The following is a 17,730-nucleotide window of genomic DNA, read 5'->3' on the forward strand; positions in this document are numbered from 1 at the left end:
CTAAATCAAATGATTTGCGATAAGTTCCAAAGTCATGAAACATGATTTGAAGTCCCAATCTGAAACAAACAATTCTTGTTAAATCGTTACAAGCAGTGTCAAAATTTGAATATATATATATATATATATATACACACACACACATACATATATATATATATATATTTTTTTTTTTTTCATTTGACCTGGTTCTTGCTAGTGAATGACTTGTAATGAATGATCTAAGTCACGAGTTTTAATCAATCGGAGCAGTTCCAGCATAACTGACAATTAATTTGGTTCATCTGTTACTCTTTTCGCATATTCAGACCCGTTTACACGCCACTGTCAGTACTACTACTTGTTTAGCTCGATTGTTTTCTGACATTAACTGAAAAAGGTATAATGACAAAATAAACACTTATTTCATAAATACATTGTCTTTCAATAATTCAAGCACTTTTCAAATACCTCTTCAGGAATATTGCTATTTTCAAGGGTTTTCCAGGCCTTTAATTACAAAATTCACATACTTCAAGGAACCTTTTACAAACCCTGCTACTACCACGATGTATAATGTTAACACTGAATCTCAGCACAGCCAATGGAAATTGTACACCCTAATTTTATGTTTATTAATGAGTCTCTGTAAGAGGTCTGGAAAAGAATGTAAAAGGGAGAGTGAAATGATTGCAAAGGCAACGCATGGGGTTCTTGTTGCATAGACATGCATTTAAAAAGAAATATAAAAGGCAACACTTAAGCATGTTGGTTTGCTTTTTCTTTATTTTTTTGGTCTTTTCCTGTTTTTTTTTTTCCCAGCTCTTTTTTTGTCTGTTTTCTTGGTTTGCTATAGGGCAGTTTTTTTTGGCACTACATAATTGTCTTATTGGGTTGTTATGTTTGATTTTCCTATCTAAAAGCCTTTGTCCTTCCGCAAGCAAAATAGGAATACAGCTAATAAAAATAAAGCGAATACATTTGAAATCCTTATTTTACACATAAAATAAAAACACTTTTTTGGACCCCTCCAAAAATAGGGGTATTAAAATATTTGACATTTTCGTATCACAAATCAATGTGATGATACACACAGAAATAAAAGGAAAATAAAACATAAAAACTGTACAAAATGATAAAATTCATTTTTAAAAAGTTTCCAAATGACCAAAGGATGCAAAGTTAGTCTCTTTTGTTGTCTATAAGGACCTTGGGCATTGGTTTTACAAAGTAAAGTGTCTTTCTTCATTTCTTCTGCTGAATGTAGTTGAGATTGCCGCCGTGCCGACCGTGTTGAATCAGTGGGTAATGTTGATTTGCCACCATAGAACCTGCAAGAGAGGCAAAAAGAGGCTGTTGTTAGTTGAAATGTTTCTTGATTTATTAGTCTGTGCACCTGTGGCCTTTAAAAACCACAGAGACAAATATTCAGTATGAACTTAATGTCTATGGATAACACGTTGCATTAATAAAAAAAGTTCCTCTTAATGCACAGAAATGGCAAATTTGCTCAGAAGAATTTCGCAAAAATGTCCAGGTTTAATTTCATCCCAAAATTAAAAGAAAGTAAAAAAAAATACTGTTCTACATAAGTTTTATTACTATTAAATAATTTTGCAGTGACAGTAAAGACAACTAAGCATGTTCCCCATGCAATGAATAAAATTATTAATACTATGAAATAAAAACAACATTTTGCTTTTCTCTCTTTTTTTTCTTCTCTTTTTTTTTTATAAAATACAATTAAACAAAACAAAATAAAATAAACACCATGACAGCTTTTTTATTCTACTTTTATTTTCTAAAGGGAAGATTTGTGGGCTTATTGGGTTTGATCTAATGCCTTAATTCTTAAAATAAACTAAAGTAAATAAAAAAATTAGGAACAAGTAATGAAGGTTTGCTACTTCGATTTGTTTTTTGGTCTTTTCTTAATTTTATTGTGCTAAAGGGAAGATTTTTGGCACTAAATAACTTATTGGGTCTGATCTAAAGCCTTAGTCCTTAAACAAAATAAAATAAATAAACTAAATTTTAATGGAAAATTCCACCGTTACTTTCCTCAACTTTGTGCATGTGTTAATTTTGTTTTCAGCATGTCAGACAAAACAGCACTGGTACCTTGTGAGATGAAGGGTTTGTTGGGCTGCTGCAGGTAGGGTGGCAGTCGGTAGGGCATGAAGGATGGAGACAGCGAATATGGAGCAGCACCGCTGTGTTCCCAGGACCGAGAGCCTTGACTCACACCAGCAAACTGAGATGGGAAATTACCATCTGAGATATAGAGAGAAAACAGTGAACAAACATCTCTCAACCAATAGAGCAAAGTAACCAACACCACTTTTAAACCGTCACGTAACCATTATTAAAACTACAAGCTTTTAGGTCACTTTCCTTATTTAAATGCGACTTTGATTTCAAAGGGTTACAGGTGAAGCAACACTATAATTAAGGACAAGCAATCCAGTAAAACCAGTTCCCAGTGTTTAGTCTACAGCTGTGGAGTCACCCAGTGAACCCAATTCACCTGTGACACTTACCTGAGCTCACAAACACACCGCACTGATTTCACTCAGCCCTGAACACAACGATATATTTAGCGGCAAATAATTCAGAGCTGGATTTTATTGGATAGTAACACTTCAGGCTACTAAACTACAGGTTAATATTTTGTTTAAAAGAACCATTAGGTTATTAATTTATTTTATTAAAAAAGTTGGGATTTGCCCTCAAAAGATCAAATGAATTAGTAATTACTAAACAGTATTTTTCTTAATGCAAAATAGAATTTCATATTAGAAAAGCAAAATGCTAAAAGGGTCCTAAAATTATTTCTTATTTTTGGGGGGGATTAAATATTTTATTTTACCAGTCATTACATTTTAATGGCATATTTAAAAAAAAAAAAAAAACTTTAGTAGAAATTATAAAAAATGTTTTAAAAAAAGTTTCTAATATTGTTTTCCTTTTGTTTACGTAATGCAAAATAATCACAAAAAGCAATTTAACTATTTATTAATTATATTATGTTTTAAGTAAACTCTTAAGACAAAATACAGGTTTATATTTGATTTTGACATTAGAAAAACAAAATGTATTTCTTAAGAACAACTTGCTCTGATTGCACAAAATAATAGCTAATAATTTGCTAATATTATAACTTTCAGTTAGAACCTTTTAGTGAAAAATAGTTACTAAAGAAAATACACACATACATACATACATACATATACACACACACACACACACACACACACACACACACACACACACACACACACACACACACGTACGTATGTGTATATATATGCATGCATGTGTATATATATGTATGTGTATATGTATGTGTATATGTGTGTGTGTGTGTGTGTGTGTGTGTGTGTGTGTATATATATACACACATACATACATACATACATACACACACACATACATATATACATATACAAACACACACACACACACACACACACACACACACGTACGTACGTGTATATATATATGCATGTATGTGTATATATGCATGTATGTGTATATATATGTATGTTAATATAATTATTAATTAATATATATTATAAAATAATTAACTAAAACATAACAGGTTATTAACTTCATTATATAAAATTGTAAGAAAATGTATTTCCCCCCCTCATTTATACTATGATGTATTATAGTAACATGCAACAAGCTAATGTCAAAATTAATTGAAATCTAAGTGTTATATTTGTATAAAGCTTAAATCTCCTTAAGGAAAATCTCCCTAGGTTTTGAAACAGAGTGACAGACGCACTAACCAGTGAGTGCGAGCACCACGTGTGTGTACCTGTCTTGTTTACTGTGCCGTTTCCCACCAGTGGCCCCGGATTGAGATGGTGATTGTGCCAGGGGTGTCCTCTATCTCTGCCCGGGCCGCCGCCCACTCCACCAGCCACCCGTGCCGTCGACGGCTGAGCGAAAATTATACTGGGGTCGTTCAGGTTCATGGGGGCGGGGCTCACCGTCTGCCCGCCTCCGTTCCCGCCTCCGCCGCCCCGGACGGCAAACTTCAGGCCCGGGGAGGACGGGTGGCCAGAGGCGGTAGAGGCCCCGGAGCCCGGGATGAGAGGGCCGTGGATGGGCCAGGAGGTCGAGGTGAGGGGCGGCTGCTGGGGGTGGGCAGGCAAGAGGCCCAGCGCAGAGAGGCTGGCGTGGTACTGGCCCGGGTGGGAATGGGGGAAGTTGAAGATGGGAAGCTGGACCTGGGGAACCTGCTGCGGCTGGGAGGGTTTGGAGGTAGAGGACGCAGAGGAAGGCTTGCTGTTCTGGGGCGAGATGGACGCCTGGCTGTATGGAGACGGCTGAGGGGAGTAGGGAGGCGTCTGACGTGTATCAGACTGGATGGAAATAGACAGAAAAAGTGTCAGTGCATCCAAAAATGAATCTGTGAAATTCTGTTCTATATATACATACAAATGAAGTAAAACCTAATATGCAGTTTATATTAATACTTAAAGTTAATATCAGAAAATATCAGCGTGTGTAAGTTTCTAAAACTTTTCTTCAGTACAAAAAAAAAAGTTCTTTAAGAGAAAAGGGTAATTATTAAAATAAAATTATTTATATATAAATATAATTTTAATATAATTAATAAAGTTATAATTTTTCATTTTTAAAAGATTATTTTGTGAAAATGAATTACTAATTACTGAAAATAAATACTTTATTTACTATAAATAAGATGATAAATATAACAAGTCTAATTACTAAATACTTGTTTTATTTAGTGAAGAATAAAAATAATAATAGTAATAATATTAATAGCGATTAATAAGATACTTATTGTATTTTACATATATTATTTTAAAATTTATATATTTATATGACTTTTTTATTTTCTTAGATTATTTTGTGACAATTACTAATTACTAAAAATAAATACTTAAAAAAAATTATAAATGCATATACAGACATGTTATATACAACAAATCATATTACTAAATTGTTTTATTTAGTGAATAAAAAGGGAGGTTATAAAGTATTTTTATTATTATTTTATTTCTTATTTATAAAAGATTTATTACCTAATAAATATTATAATAGTAATATTATATACTTTATAATATATACTATATTATTACTAAATAATATCATAAATATACACATCAATATATTATATATAATAAAACTAATTAGATGATTTAACAATTAAAAATGTGTTTATGTAAATTAAATCAAATCATTTTTTGTTTACTTAAAATGACTAAACAATTTAATTCATTATAATTAAAAAAAATATTATTTATTAATTATATTAGAACTATGTAACTATATATTTAAAATTGCATTTTTTCTTAGATTATTTTAAGAAAATTAATTACTAATTACTAAAATAAATACTTTATTAATTATAAAAAATTATAAATGCATATATAAATTTAACTTATCTAATCTATAACTCAATCTAACTACTAAATAACTGTTTTATTTAGTGAAAATTAAAAAATGGATTACTTATAATTATAAATATTATGATAGTAATAAATAAAATACAGTATACTTTATAATATATACTAAATTATTTCTAAATAATATTAAATACATACTACCAATAATCAGTAATTACTAAAAATAATTAGATAATTTATTAATATAATTGAAAAAACCCCCACTAAAAATACATTTAATAAGATAATTTATTAATATAATTAAAATGGAAATGATGAAATAAGATAATTTATTAACATCATTAAAAAAACATATACAATATAAATCTAAATAAATAAATATCATATAAATTAAATAAAACATTTTTTTTGTTTATGTACTGAAAATTCCTCAAATGTTTTAATTATAATTCTAAATAATGCATGAATAAATATAAATAAAAAAATAAGTAAGTTATAAGTTATAAGTAAGTAAGGTCCTTACACATTCTGAGGGCTGCCTGTTCCGTCCGCCCCGATCGTGGACTGAAGCACCTTGAGGAATGGGGATGGACTGAGAGCTGGCCATGGCCCGGACCATATGAGGAACTAGAAATAAACAGAGTAAAGAGTGAAATGCTGTCATATGGTGCCCCCTATTGGACACAGATGAGTCAAGACTAAAAACAACACCATTAGGGAAAAATAGACACACCTGAGCATCTCTATTTGAAATTATTTAAAAATCGATTGGTTTACCTCAGAATAATTATTTTACTTTTCCTAATAAGTGGTGGGTAGAAGATACCGCTTTTATTGCAACAGAGGGCAAAATGTATGTTATTTTTAATGGGATGACCAAAATATACTTCGCGGTAAACAAAGTAAAAAAAAAGTTTTGGCTGGGAAAACATGACTAAACATGAATAAACGGTTTGCAAAGTCACATAGCATGTTATTTTATTTCAGAAAGTATTTTTTCTACTCATTTTGTTTAACATTTGAATCGGCAGACTAGCCCATCATCACAGCCCTAATAGCAATATCAATTCGCAATACTTGCAGAATCGAAATTATAAAAAAAAAATAATAATAATAATAATAAAAATAAAACGCAACACATCGTATCATCACCCAAATATCATGATAGTTTTGAATCCAGTGGTAGGTGTATCGTCCCATCCCTACGGACTATAAAAGTCTTTGGCCATAACTATCCAATCATATCTTTTCAATCAATCCACGAATCACGATGCACTGATTTATCATCTCAGCCCAGATATTTTGGCTGTTTGGGCTCTCTAGAGAGCTCTAGAAAGGTTGCATTAACAAATAAATCAAAAGAACAAACGGCTGAATGAAATTGAGCTGTACCTGGTCCAGCTGCCACTCTCTGACGGAGGTGTTTGTAATCGGGACAGTCTCTCCTCACATGACCCATATCGCCACAATGAAAGCATCGTCTCTCTCTGGGCTCTCTGTCCTCCTCCCTGACCTCCTCCTCTCGCTCATTCTCTTTTTTCTTCATTCTGAAAACAAACAAGATCAGCTAAGCACTTTGCTTCACTAATATTGCTGTGGAACATAATTTCTTCATGCATAAACAATGCACCTGCGCCTCTTTGGGCAGTCCTTCATATAATGACCGATCTTCCCACAGATCCGACAGCAGCGGTCATTCGGAGCCAGTTCGCCGTCTGTCAGCACCTTTGAGTCAAAGAAGTAATCCTGATAGAGAGACAGAGACATGAAGATGAAATAAGATATGAAAAGAAGGTTAATGGCGCTCAGAAGCAGTTTTAGTGTGACTTACAGCCTCTGTTCCTGGTTGAGGGTAAAAAGGGGTGCCGAAGAGCTTCCTGCCGTTGATGAAGGCCTTCATGATGAAGTTAGTCACTGTGTACAGAGAGAATAAGTGAGATATAATAAACTGTATATTGACTAGTATTGCGGTTTGGAGCAGAAAAACACTGAAAAGGTGTGGAATGGGATAGGGATTTTGCTTACTTTTGCGAGAGACTCCAGCCCCAAGATTGTGATTCAAATCAAAGGGATCTGCGTAAAAACACAACATATAACATTTAACCTCACAAAACTCAGTTGTCTTGTTGTAATAAAAAAAATTGGCTAAATACAAATATAAAAAAAACTTTTTTTAAAAATAAATTATAACAGTAATGCTTATTATTATTAGTATTATTACTATTATTATTATTGCTACTACTACTATTATAAAAAAATATTTTAAAATATAATACAATATAAAAATATTAAAAAAAAAATTTAACTTGATTTTAACGCATTAAACATTTTAAAAACCAAACAAATCTACAACTTAAATTAAAAAACACTTATAAAATCTAAAAAGTATCAATAATACAATTAATAAAATATCAATAAAAATGTTAAAATTATAAATATAAATAAAACTATTATTTTTCTTAGTGTATTTAGTGAAACAAATCACTTTTTAGATTTCTTATTGATAATTATAAATAATATAATATAATAACATGCATTTTATTTTATAGCATTAAACATGTAAATAAAAAGTATAAAATTACAAAAACTAAAAATATATATATATATTTTTAAATAAATATAAGCAACTCTCTGACTTATAGATTTCCTATTAATAAATTATAAATAAGCAATATAAACAAGTGATTATATATTCATTTATATTTAATTATAAATTAATTATAATTATTATAATAAAAACTAAAAGATTTTTTTAACTGCATGTTAGTACATTAAACATTTTAAAATGTACTTGAAAACAAAGGAATTAAAGGAACTAAAATTAACACTTATAAAACTAAAAAAAGTATAAAATATAAATAAAAATATATAAACAAATAAATATAAACAGTCTATTATTTCCTTTTGTGTATTTAGTGAAACAATCACGTATACATTTCTTATTAATAACTATAAATCAATATAAACAAGTGATTATATATTAATTTATATTATAAATAAATTATAAATAATATAATAAAAATGTAAATAAAAACATGCGTTTCAAAACTGTATTTTAGAGCATTAAACATTTTAAAATGTACTTGGAAACAAAGTAAACTAAACTTAACACTTATAAAACAAAAAAAAGTAAAAAATTAAAATACAAAAATGATATATAGACAAATACATATAAATGATCTATTATTTCTGTGTATTTAGTTTCTTAATTTCTAATTTCTTAATAAATTATAAATAAACAATATAAGGAATAATTAAGATACATTCACATACACTTATAAAGCTAGAAAAAGTATCAAATTAATAAAATATTAATAATAAAAAATTAAAATTATAATCAACTAAATATAAGCTATTATTTTTATTAATTTTATTACTTTTCTTATAGATTTATTAATTTAATTATAAATAATATAAACAAGTGATTATATATTAATTTATATTCAATTATAAATGAATTATAAATAATGTATTTTTTTTACTGTATCTTGCATGTATCGTGCATTAAACATTTTAAAATGTACTTAGAATGAATGGGATAACTATAAAATACTATTATGAAAAAAATAAAACAAGTACAAAATTGAATAAAATGTTTAATCTAAAATCCATGCATTAGGTATCAGTTTGTGGGCTTATGAAAATAGTTTTTCATTTCCAAAAAATGTAAGAAAAAGGCAGATCTAGATGACTGAATTGATTACATTAACAAATAAATAAATAGAATAAATTTGCTGAATTGTAATATTTGTGTATTTCAGAACAGAGCGACAGCAAAATAATACTGTAAGCGTTTCAAACCTTCGATAGCGATGCATTTGGACGTCCACTGTTTCTCAAAGGTGGTGAGGCGTTTGCACTGGCGGATGGAGATGACGTGCTCTTTAAAATCAAACTCTTCTGTGTAAAAGCGCAGCAGGCCGAGCCACAGCTCGCCGACGGTCTCCTTATTCTGATGGAGCTCCGGCATACGCTGCCGCTGGACACAAAAAACACACACGTTAACTGATGGATGTTGAGAGCACTTGAAAATGCATTGGGTTGCATAATTCGATGACATATAAAAGATATATTCTGTCAGTTACCATTTTTCATTGTGTATCTAGTGACAAGTAATTACTAATAATATTCAAATTATTTAATTTAATAAAAAAGAATAAATCTCAAGCCTGCTTACCAGTTCATCGAGGTCATTGAAGAAGAAAGCGTTCCAGCCATCCACCATCCTTTGAGGAACAGTGTTCCCATCAAATATCTGCAGAAGAAAAATGGGAAAGCATTTCTAGCTTGCAAATGCGTTTACAGAGATATTTTGACTAACACAAACTTTTATTAAGAGGTTTGTACCTCTTGTAATACAGGGATGACTGGTGGTTGTCTCTGTTGTAGGAAATACAGCACCATGAGGATGTAAGCATAAGAGGAGAGACTTCCTCTGGAGGCGTCGCCAATGTCACAGCGCTGCAAAACACATGTAATAATATTTATTGAAGAGAGCAGTGACATGCTACAGGCACTCAAAAATACTGTAAACAACATTTTTTAATTTTTATTTTTAGAAAATGTTATTTTATGACCTCTTATTTATTTAGAAAGTACAATAAATATATAGGAAAAAATATTTATATTTAACCATCATTTATTTTTCTTCACTATTTCTTACCATTACACACACGTTTTTACATGTTTTTGACAGTCTCCTCTGTATGACAGCATTTTAGTACCACATAAAAAAAATTGAAGATTACAAGATGAAAGTCAAAATAATTCGAGAATTTAAATCGTAGAAATTAAAGTTCTAATATTTGGAGAGTATAGAAACAATTAGAAAACATAAGAGTATAGAATATAGAAAACAATTTGACTTTATTCTCGTAGTATTTCGACTTTATTCTCGTAGTATTTCGACTATTTTAAAAACATTTAGACTTTATTCTCGTAGTATTTCAACTATTCTCGTAGTATTTTGACTATTTTCCAAACATTTAGTTATTCTCGTAGTATTTAGATTTTATTCTCGTAGTATTTCGACTATTTTAAAAACATTTAGACTTCATTTTCATTGTATTTCGACTTTATTCTTGTAGCATTTCGACTATTCTCATGGTATTTCAACTATTCTCTAGGTTTTGCGACTATTCTCGTAGTATTTCGACTATTTAAAAAAAAATCTACTTTTTTCATAGTATTTTAACTATTCTCGTAGTATTTCGACTATTTTAAAAACATTTAGACTTCATTTTCATTGTATTTCGACTTTATTCTCGTAGTATTTCGACTATTTTAAAAAAATCTACTTTTTTCATAGTATTTTAACTATTCTCGTAGTATTTCGACTATTTTAAAAACATTTAGACTTCATTTTCATTGTATTTCGACTTTATTCTCGTAGTATTTCGACTATTTTAAAAAATTCTACTTTTTTCATAGTATTTTAACTATTCTCGTAGTATTGCGACTATTTTAAAAACTTTTGACTATTTTCATAGTATTTCAACTATTTTCATAGTATTTAGACTATTCTCATGGTATTTCAACTATTCTCTTAGTTTTGCGACTATTCTCCAAGTATTTCAGCTATTTAAAAAAAATCAACTTTATTTTCATAGTATTTCAACTATTCTCATAGTATTTTAACTATTCTCGTAGTATTGTCACTATTCTCGTAGTATTTCAACTATTTTAAAAACATTTTGACTATTTTCATTGTATTTCGACTTTATTCTCGTAGTATTTTGACTATTCTCATGGTATTTCAACTATTCTCGTAGTATTTTGACTATTTAAAAAAAACTACTTTGTGTAGTATTTAAACTATTCTCATAGTATTGCAACTATTTTAAAAACATTAAGACTATTCTCATAGTATTTCAACTATTCTCATAGTATTGTGACTATTTTAAAAACATTTAGACTATTTTCATAGTATTTTGACTATTCTCATGGTATTTCAACTATTCTTAGTTTAGCGACTATTCTCATAGTATTTCAACTATTTAAAAAAATTTCAACCTTATTTTCATAGTATTTCAGCTATTTTCATAGTATTTAGACAATTCTCGTAGTATTTAGACTATTCTCTTAGTTTTGCGACTATTCTCGTAGTATTTTGACTATTTAAAAAAAAATACTTTATTTGCGTAGTATATTAACTATTCTCGTAATATTGCGACTATTTTAAAAATACTAAGACTATTCTCATAGTATTTCAACTATTCTCGTAGTATTGCGACTATTCTCGTAGTATTGCGACTATTCTCGTAGTATTGCGACTATTCTCGTAGTTTTGACATTATTCATTTATTCTTGTAGTATTTTGACTATTTTAAAAACATTTCGACTTTATTCTTGTAGTATTTTGACTTTATTCTCGTAGTACTTCAACTATTTTTAAAACATTTCGACTTTATTCTCCTAGTATTTTGACTTTATTCTTGTAGTATTTTGACTTTATTCTCGTAGTACTTCCACTATTTTAAAAACATTTTAACTTCATTCTCATAGTATTTGGAATTTATTCTCAAAATCTTCATTTTTTTTTAACGTGGCACTTAAACGTTGTCGTACCTCTGCTCATCAACGCTGCATTTATTTGATCAGAACAGCAGAGATATCTGGTCTTACCTTGGCAAATACTTTCATCGTGTAGCCCAGATACTGCACACGAGGGTCTATAGCAGCATATGTGGCCAGCATCCGAGTATTGTGCTGGGCCTGACACAAAGACAACATTAAAATAAATAAATAAAACACACTTTTTATATAAACATATATAGGAGAGAGTCTCTCACCAATGTGTTGTAGAGGCTGATGTCTCCCTCCAGTCCGCTCTGCCTGTGTTCAAACTTCACTATAGGCACTTTAGCAGTTGTGATAGGTAAGATATTCCTTAAACCTGCACCACACAAACAAATTAATCAATCAGCGCTGAAGAATCAACTCATGCTAACTTCACTTTTACAAAATAAATCACTCCCGTACCTGTATGTTTCTTTAGAACCTTGGCTAAACCCTCTATGATCTCTTTACAGTTCAGCTTCTGCAAGAAAAACAAGACAGCAAAACCTAATTTAACAATAGGAGAGTCAACAACTAACTAAAATAAAAACCCAATAACACAAATTTATCTAATTTTGAAAGTTTTAAACACAAAATACCATGTAAAATAAGTGAAAGCATGCATCAACACGTTATAATGCACATTATAAAAAAGGGAAAACTTGTTCAGTTATTTTGAAACTTGACATGACATGAAAAATAAAGAAATAAAAAGATGACATGTTTTGAATATTGGCCTAATCATACAGATATTTACAAACAAACAGTCTAAAATCAATATAAAACACTGCATCTACCATAAATGTCCCTCTTTTGAAGATTCATACCTCAGCGGTGTCGTGACCCTCAAGTGTCATACAGATGTCCAGGTCACTGTCACGAAACCCAAAGCCGTTCTTGGAAGAGCCAAACAGACAAAGCTGGGCCTTATCTGAATAAAAACAAACAGAATAGAGATTAATTTATGTTAAAACAAAAAGGGATGCTGCAGTTAACTTGTGTTACCTGTAATGATTTTACAGTTATTACCACTATAAATCCAAGATTTATCAACTTTTTTGTCAGCTGAATCTATATTTACTTTGAGTCAAATACTTTAATAATTCAACAACAAATTTGCATGTTCGTGGTTTTTTGATTTTCGTTAATGGTTAATGACATGCAGGTAAACAAAAAATAAACTGCTTTTTTTTTGGTATGTTTTAAAACGATTTACTTTTTAAATTGTACAATATTACGAATTATTAATTATTATAACTCATGAACCCCAGTTACACATGCATACATACATCCATACAGTGGTGGCCAAAATTATTAGAGCACTAGTATTTTTTACTAGTTAAAAATAATTTGAAGTCAGTTATTTCCATCTTTTGCTGTACAAACATTCATTTTGCCATTAATTGTAATAATTCAGTGAGATTTTTGTTTGCAGATCTGATCTCATCATCCAGTCTGTCTGGAATGACAAGAAGAAACAGAACAACTGACAAACTTAATCCAGAAGAACTGTGGCAATGTATCCAAGATGCTTCAAGAAACCTACCTGCAAAGCTGCAGTACTGTTAAAATCTTTAGGCACAGTTAGGTAAAATGAGGATGCTAAAATCTAAAACAACATTTGGTGTGACCACCCTTTGCGTTTAAAGCAGCTTTTGCCCACTTGCACATAGTTGTTCATGTAGTTTTGTAGGTAGGTTTCTTGAAGCATCTTGGAGACTTTTGACAGTTTTTCTGGATTTAGTCCGTCTCAGTTCGTTCAGTTTCTTTCATATCATTCCAGACAGACTGGATGATGACGAGAACAGATCTCTTTGTGAAGCAATAGCTGCTGTCAGACTCCTTGTGCAAACAAAAATCTCTCGGGATTTGTACAATTAATGGCAAAATGAATGTTTGGAAAAGTAAACTGATATTTTCTACAGCAAAAAATAGAAATAACTGACTTAAAATCATTTTTAGCTGGTGAAAATACTAGTGTTCTAATAATTTTAGCCATACATAGAGAGAGAAAGAAATACATTGCATTGCTATTTATTATATTAAAATGTAATTAATTTACAACAAAAATAGTTAACATGGGTGTTTCTAATATGTGGCATAATTTGACTTCTCAAATTATGCATTATTTCTGATCGCTGTAATCAATCTTTGTAGTTCTTCTTTTGGAAAATTCTAGAAATGCTATCAAGAATTAAAAATGTTGCTATTACAGCAAAACAGGCACCACTATAGAAGTTTTGTACATGTTTGAACGTGTTTCCACACCGTTGTACTCTTTTCTGATGAAGCGCTCCAGACTGCCCAGAATCTGCTCTCTCTTTTGCTGCTCGATGAGAGATGGCGACAGCTCACCTACAAACACAAAAACATCACAACTCAACCTAAAGTAACTATAAGGGAGCACACTCAAGCTGCTTAGAAAATATTGGAGTATGTTGGAGTATTAAAGGGATAGTTCACCCAAAAATGAAAATTTTATGTTTATCTGCTTACCCCCAGCCCATCCAAGATGTAGGTGACTCTGTTTTTTCAGTAGAAAACAAACAAAGATTTTTAACTCAAACCGTTGAAGTCTGTCAGTCATATAATGGCAGTCAATGGGACCAACGGCTTTCAGTAAAAAAAAACCACGCACAGACAAAACCAAATTAAATCCTGCAGCTCGTGACGATACACTGAGGTCTTAACACGCAAAACAATGGGTCTGTGCAAGAAACTGAACAGTATTTATATATTTTTTTTTTACCTCTGATCCACCACAATGTCCAACTGTCCTAAACATGTTCACAACAGCCAGCGCATGAGACGTCAATGTGCTCTGGCATAGTGGACGCATACGTGGAAGCGATTTGTCGTGTGTGTACATCACTCATTTTTTTTAGTGTTGGGGAAAGTTACTTTTAAAAATAAAGCATATATTGAGTTACTGCCTAAAAAAGTAAATAATTACATTACGTTACTTTTTATGAAAAGTAATGTGTTATGTTACTTTTGCATTACTTTTTAAATCTGGGCTGGGCTTGCTTGTTTGTTTTTAATATAAAAAGTTATATTTTTGGCAAATGTAAAAGCCTTTTTACACCAAAAGCCTCAGGCTTAGAGAAAAGTAAATTCACGTCTATACAGTAGACTGCAGAAGAAAAAAAGTCAACTCTTCAGCAATTAAAAAAAGAAAGGAAAACAAATGTTAGATTATCTTAAGTAATTTTTTGCTTATTAGTATAGATGAATTGGATCATCGAAGATCAGCAGCAAAGACATTGGTTAATAAAATGGGATTAAATGCATAAAGGATATTTCTATTATTTAACATTTAATTATTGCAGGTTTGTTTGAATTTCACTGTTTTTATTTATTTTGAGGAATACTGTATCTGTTTTTTAGTGAGTAGTTCTAGAATAAATGTGAACATGCATTAATTCATCTCAAAGTAACATTTTACTCACAATTTCTCTCAACATGGGGACAGTAGAGCTTTTAATCAATAAATGGGGGGAAAAGTAACTCAGATAATTTCTTGTCAATTTAAAAGTAATGCTTTACTAGTTACTTGGAAAAAGTAATATCACTATGTAACTTGCGTTACTTGTACATGCGCTACCCCCAACACTGCTCATAGTTTACACAATGAGATTGTGGACACGATGGCTACTCAAAATGGTAATTACTTGTGCTTATCCTGATCGTTGCAACCGATTAAAAACTAAAAGATTATGTTTGCTTGCGCAAACTCTTCCAGGAGTGTTGACTTTTCACTGACTCCCAACTTTTGAGCCCGATTACCTGGAGTTATGGTTGCTTGCTTTTCATCACCCACTCAGGACAGCTAGACATTGCGGTGGATCAGAGGTGTAAAAAAAATAAAATAAAAAATGATGTAAATACCATTCAGTTTATGGCACAGACTGATTATTTCATGTTTGAGACCTCAACGTATTGTCACGAGTCGCAGGGTTTAATTTGGTTTTGTCTGTGTATGTTTTTTTGACTCTCAAACCATGGGTACCATTGACTGCAATTATATGACTGACAGACTGCAACAGTTTGAGTTAAAATCTTCGTTTGTGTTCTATTGAAGAAACAAAGTCACCTACATTTTTTTGGATGCCCTGGGGGTAAGCAGATATACATAAATTTTTCATTTTTGGGTGAACTTTCCCTTTAAATACAGACAATAGTAAAGTATGGTAAGGCGCTCACGATAACACAGCATGCAGAGTCCATCCAGGATTTCTCTAAAGTGCTCAGTCATGGGCGGCAGAGGTTTTAGCTCAACCTTCTTAAAATCTTCAGGGCATTCGTCTTTAAGGTGGCCATCTCGCTTGCAGATGCTGCACACAACTGTTGGCGGCTGTGGAGTAAAACAACCAGACACTTCTGAATCACAGCACCAGATTATTTACTATAATACATCAGAAAATTGAATTATTGGATCCCTCTCTCAGATTTAAAGTATGTTTTGCACCAAAAACATTACAGCATCCTGTGCAACTACCTTTCCTCCAGTGAATATCATCCTGTCAAAGATGTAGTGCATGTCTTCTGGAGCAATACTGTCCTGTTTCTCCATCTCTTTATCTTTATCCTCCTCATCGCTGTCCATCAGCAAACCGTTCACGGTGGAAAGAGACACAGCTGTGGAGAGCTCCTGAGAAACAGCCTCAGATTCAGCATCCATCCTACTTTCGCTCACCAGGAGCTCATTGAACCCTGCTCTCAGGCTCTCTTCTTCCTCCAAATCCCTCTCATCATCATCATCACTGCTGTCTGCGTCCTCCTCGCCGCTTTTCTCTGCCTCCACCCGGTATTTTCGATCTAGGCTGCAGGATCGGGCCATGCGGGAACGTCTGGGTTTCTTTCTTAGTAAGCTGCGGTTTGCTCCGTTCCTGCTCTGAGGACAGGCAAAATACTTATAGGCCGTGCGGAAACGCTCCTGGATGTACTCGAACACCATCTGACTGTTCAGACTGCGAGCCACGTTCCTCTTTAACGCAAACGGATCTGAAACACACCATTTAGTCATTTACAAAAGCTTTTTCATATTTGTGACCCTGGAACACAAAACCAGTCATAAGGGTCTTTTTTTTTTTTTTATTAAGATTTATACACCACATGCAAGCTGTTGTATGGTTTGTTAGGATATGACAATATTTGTTTGAAATACAACCATTTGAATACCTAGAATCTGAGGGTGCAAAAAATTAATACTTAAAAAAAAAAAAAAAAAAAAAAATCGCCTTTGAAGTTATCCACATTAAGTTCTTAGCAATGCATATTACTTGTCAAAAATTAAGTTTGGATATAATTACGATAAGAAATTTACTAAATATCTTCATGGAACATTACTTAATATCCTAATGATTTTTGGCATAAAAGAAAAATCTATAATTGTGACCCATACAATGTATTTGTCGGATATTGCTACAAATATAACCGTGCTAGACTGGTTTTGTGGTCTAGGGTTACATTTCATCTTAATGTGACAAACAAAGTGAACTTAAAGGAGTAGTTCACTTTCAGAACAAAAATTTACAGATACTGTACTCATCACCCCCTTGTCATCCAAGATGTTAGGGTTAGGTTTTTTTTTTCTTCTTCACTCGTAAAGACATTTCAGGATTTCTCTCCATATAGTAGACTTTAATGGTGCCTCCGAGTTTGAACTTCCAAAATACAGTAAATGCAGCTTCAAAGGGCTCTAAATGATCCCAGCCGAGGAAGAAGGGTCTTATCTAGCGAAACAATTGGTTATTTTCATGCGTGTAATCCAGTTCATGACAGTTAGGGTATGTCGAAAAACCTCCAT

The 17,730-nt window shown here is 31.6% G+C and overlaps 1 protein-coding gene across 1 annotated transcript in view; it reads right to left on the reverse strand.

Moving 5' to 3' along the window:
• Positions 1-747: 747 nt before the first annotated feature.
• Positions 748-17,730, reverse strand: part of tut4 (terminal uridylyl transferase 4) — a 31,713-nt gene continuing 14,730 nt past the window's right edge. The window contains exons 8-25 of the mRNA XM_073822755.1: positions 16,420-16,925; positions 16,125-16,275; positions 14,190-14,276; positions 12,749-12,852; positions 12,345-12,402; positions 12,155-12,258; positions 11,988-12,077; positions 9,711-9,824; positions 9,541-9,618; positions 9,165-9,342; positions 7,389-7,436; positions 7,195-7,277; positions 6,994-7,109; positions 6,756-6,910; positions 5,887-5,990; positions 3,803-4,352; positions 2,101-2,253; positions 748-1,310 (exon numbers count right to left, since the gene is read on the reverse strand). Of these exons, the coding sequence (XP_073678856.1) occupies positions 1,225-1,310; positions 2,101-2,253; positions 3,803-4,352; positions 5,887-5,990; positions 6,756-6,910; positions 6,994-7,109; positions 7,195-7,277; positions 7,389-7,436; positions 9,165-9,342; positions 9,541-9,618; positions 9,711-9,824; positions 11,988-12,077; positions 12,155-12,258; positions 12,345-12,402; positions 12,749-12,852; positions 14,190-14,276; positions 16,125-16,275; positions 16,420-16,925 (2,765 nt within the window). The 3' untranslated portion in view covers positions 748-1,224. The remainder of the gene's footprint in view (positions 1,311-2,100; positions 2,254-3,802; positions 4,353-5,886; positions 5,991-6,755; positions 6,911-6,993; positions 7,110-7,194; positions 7,278-7,388; positions 7,437-9,164; positions 9,343-9,540; positions 9,619-9,710; positions 9,825-11,987; positions 12,078-12,154; positions 12,259-12,344; positions 12,403-12,748; positions 12,853-14,189; positions 14,277-16,124; positions 16,276-16,419; positions 16,926-17,730) is intronic.

Source organism: Garra rufa, chromosome 18 (genome assembly GCF_049309525.1).
Source record: "Garra rufa chromosome 18, GarRuf1.0, whole genome shotgun sequence".
In the NCBI taxonomy this organism is placed as follows: domain Eukaryota; kingdom Metazoa; phylum Chordata; class Actinopteri; order Cypriniformes; family Cyprinidae; genus Garra; species Garra rufa.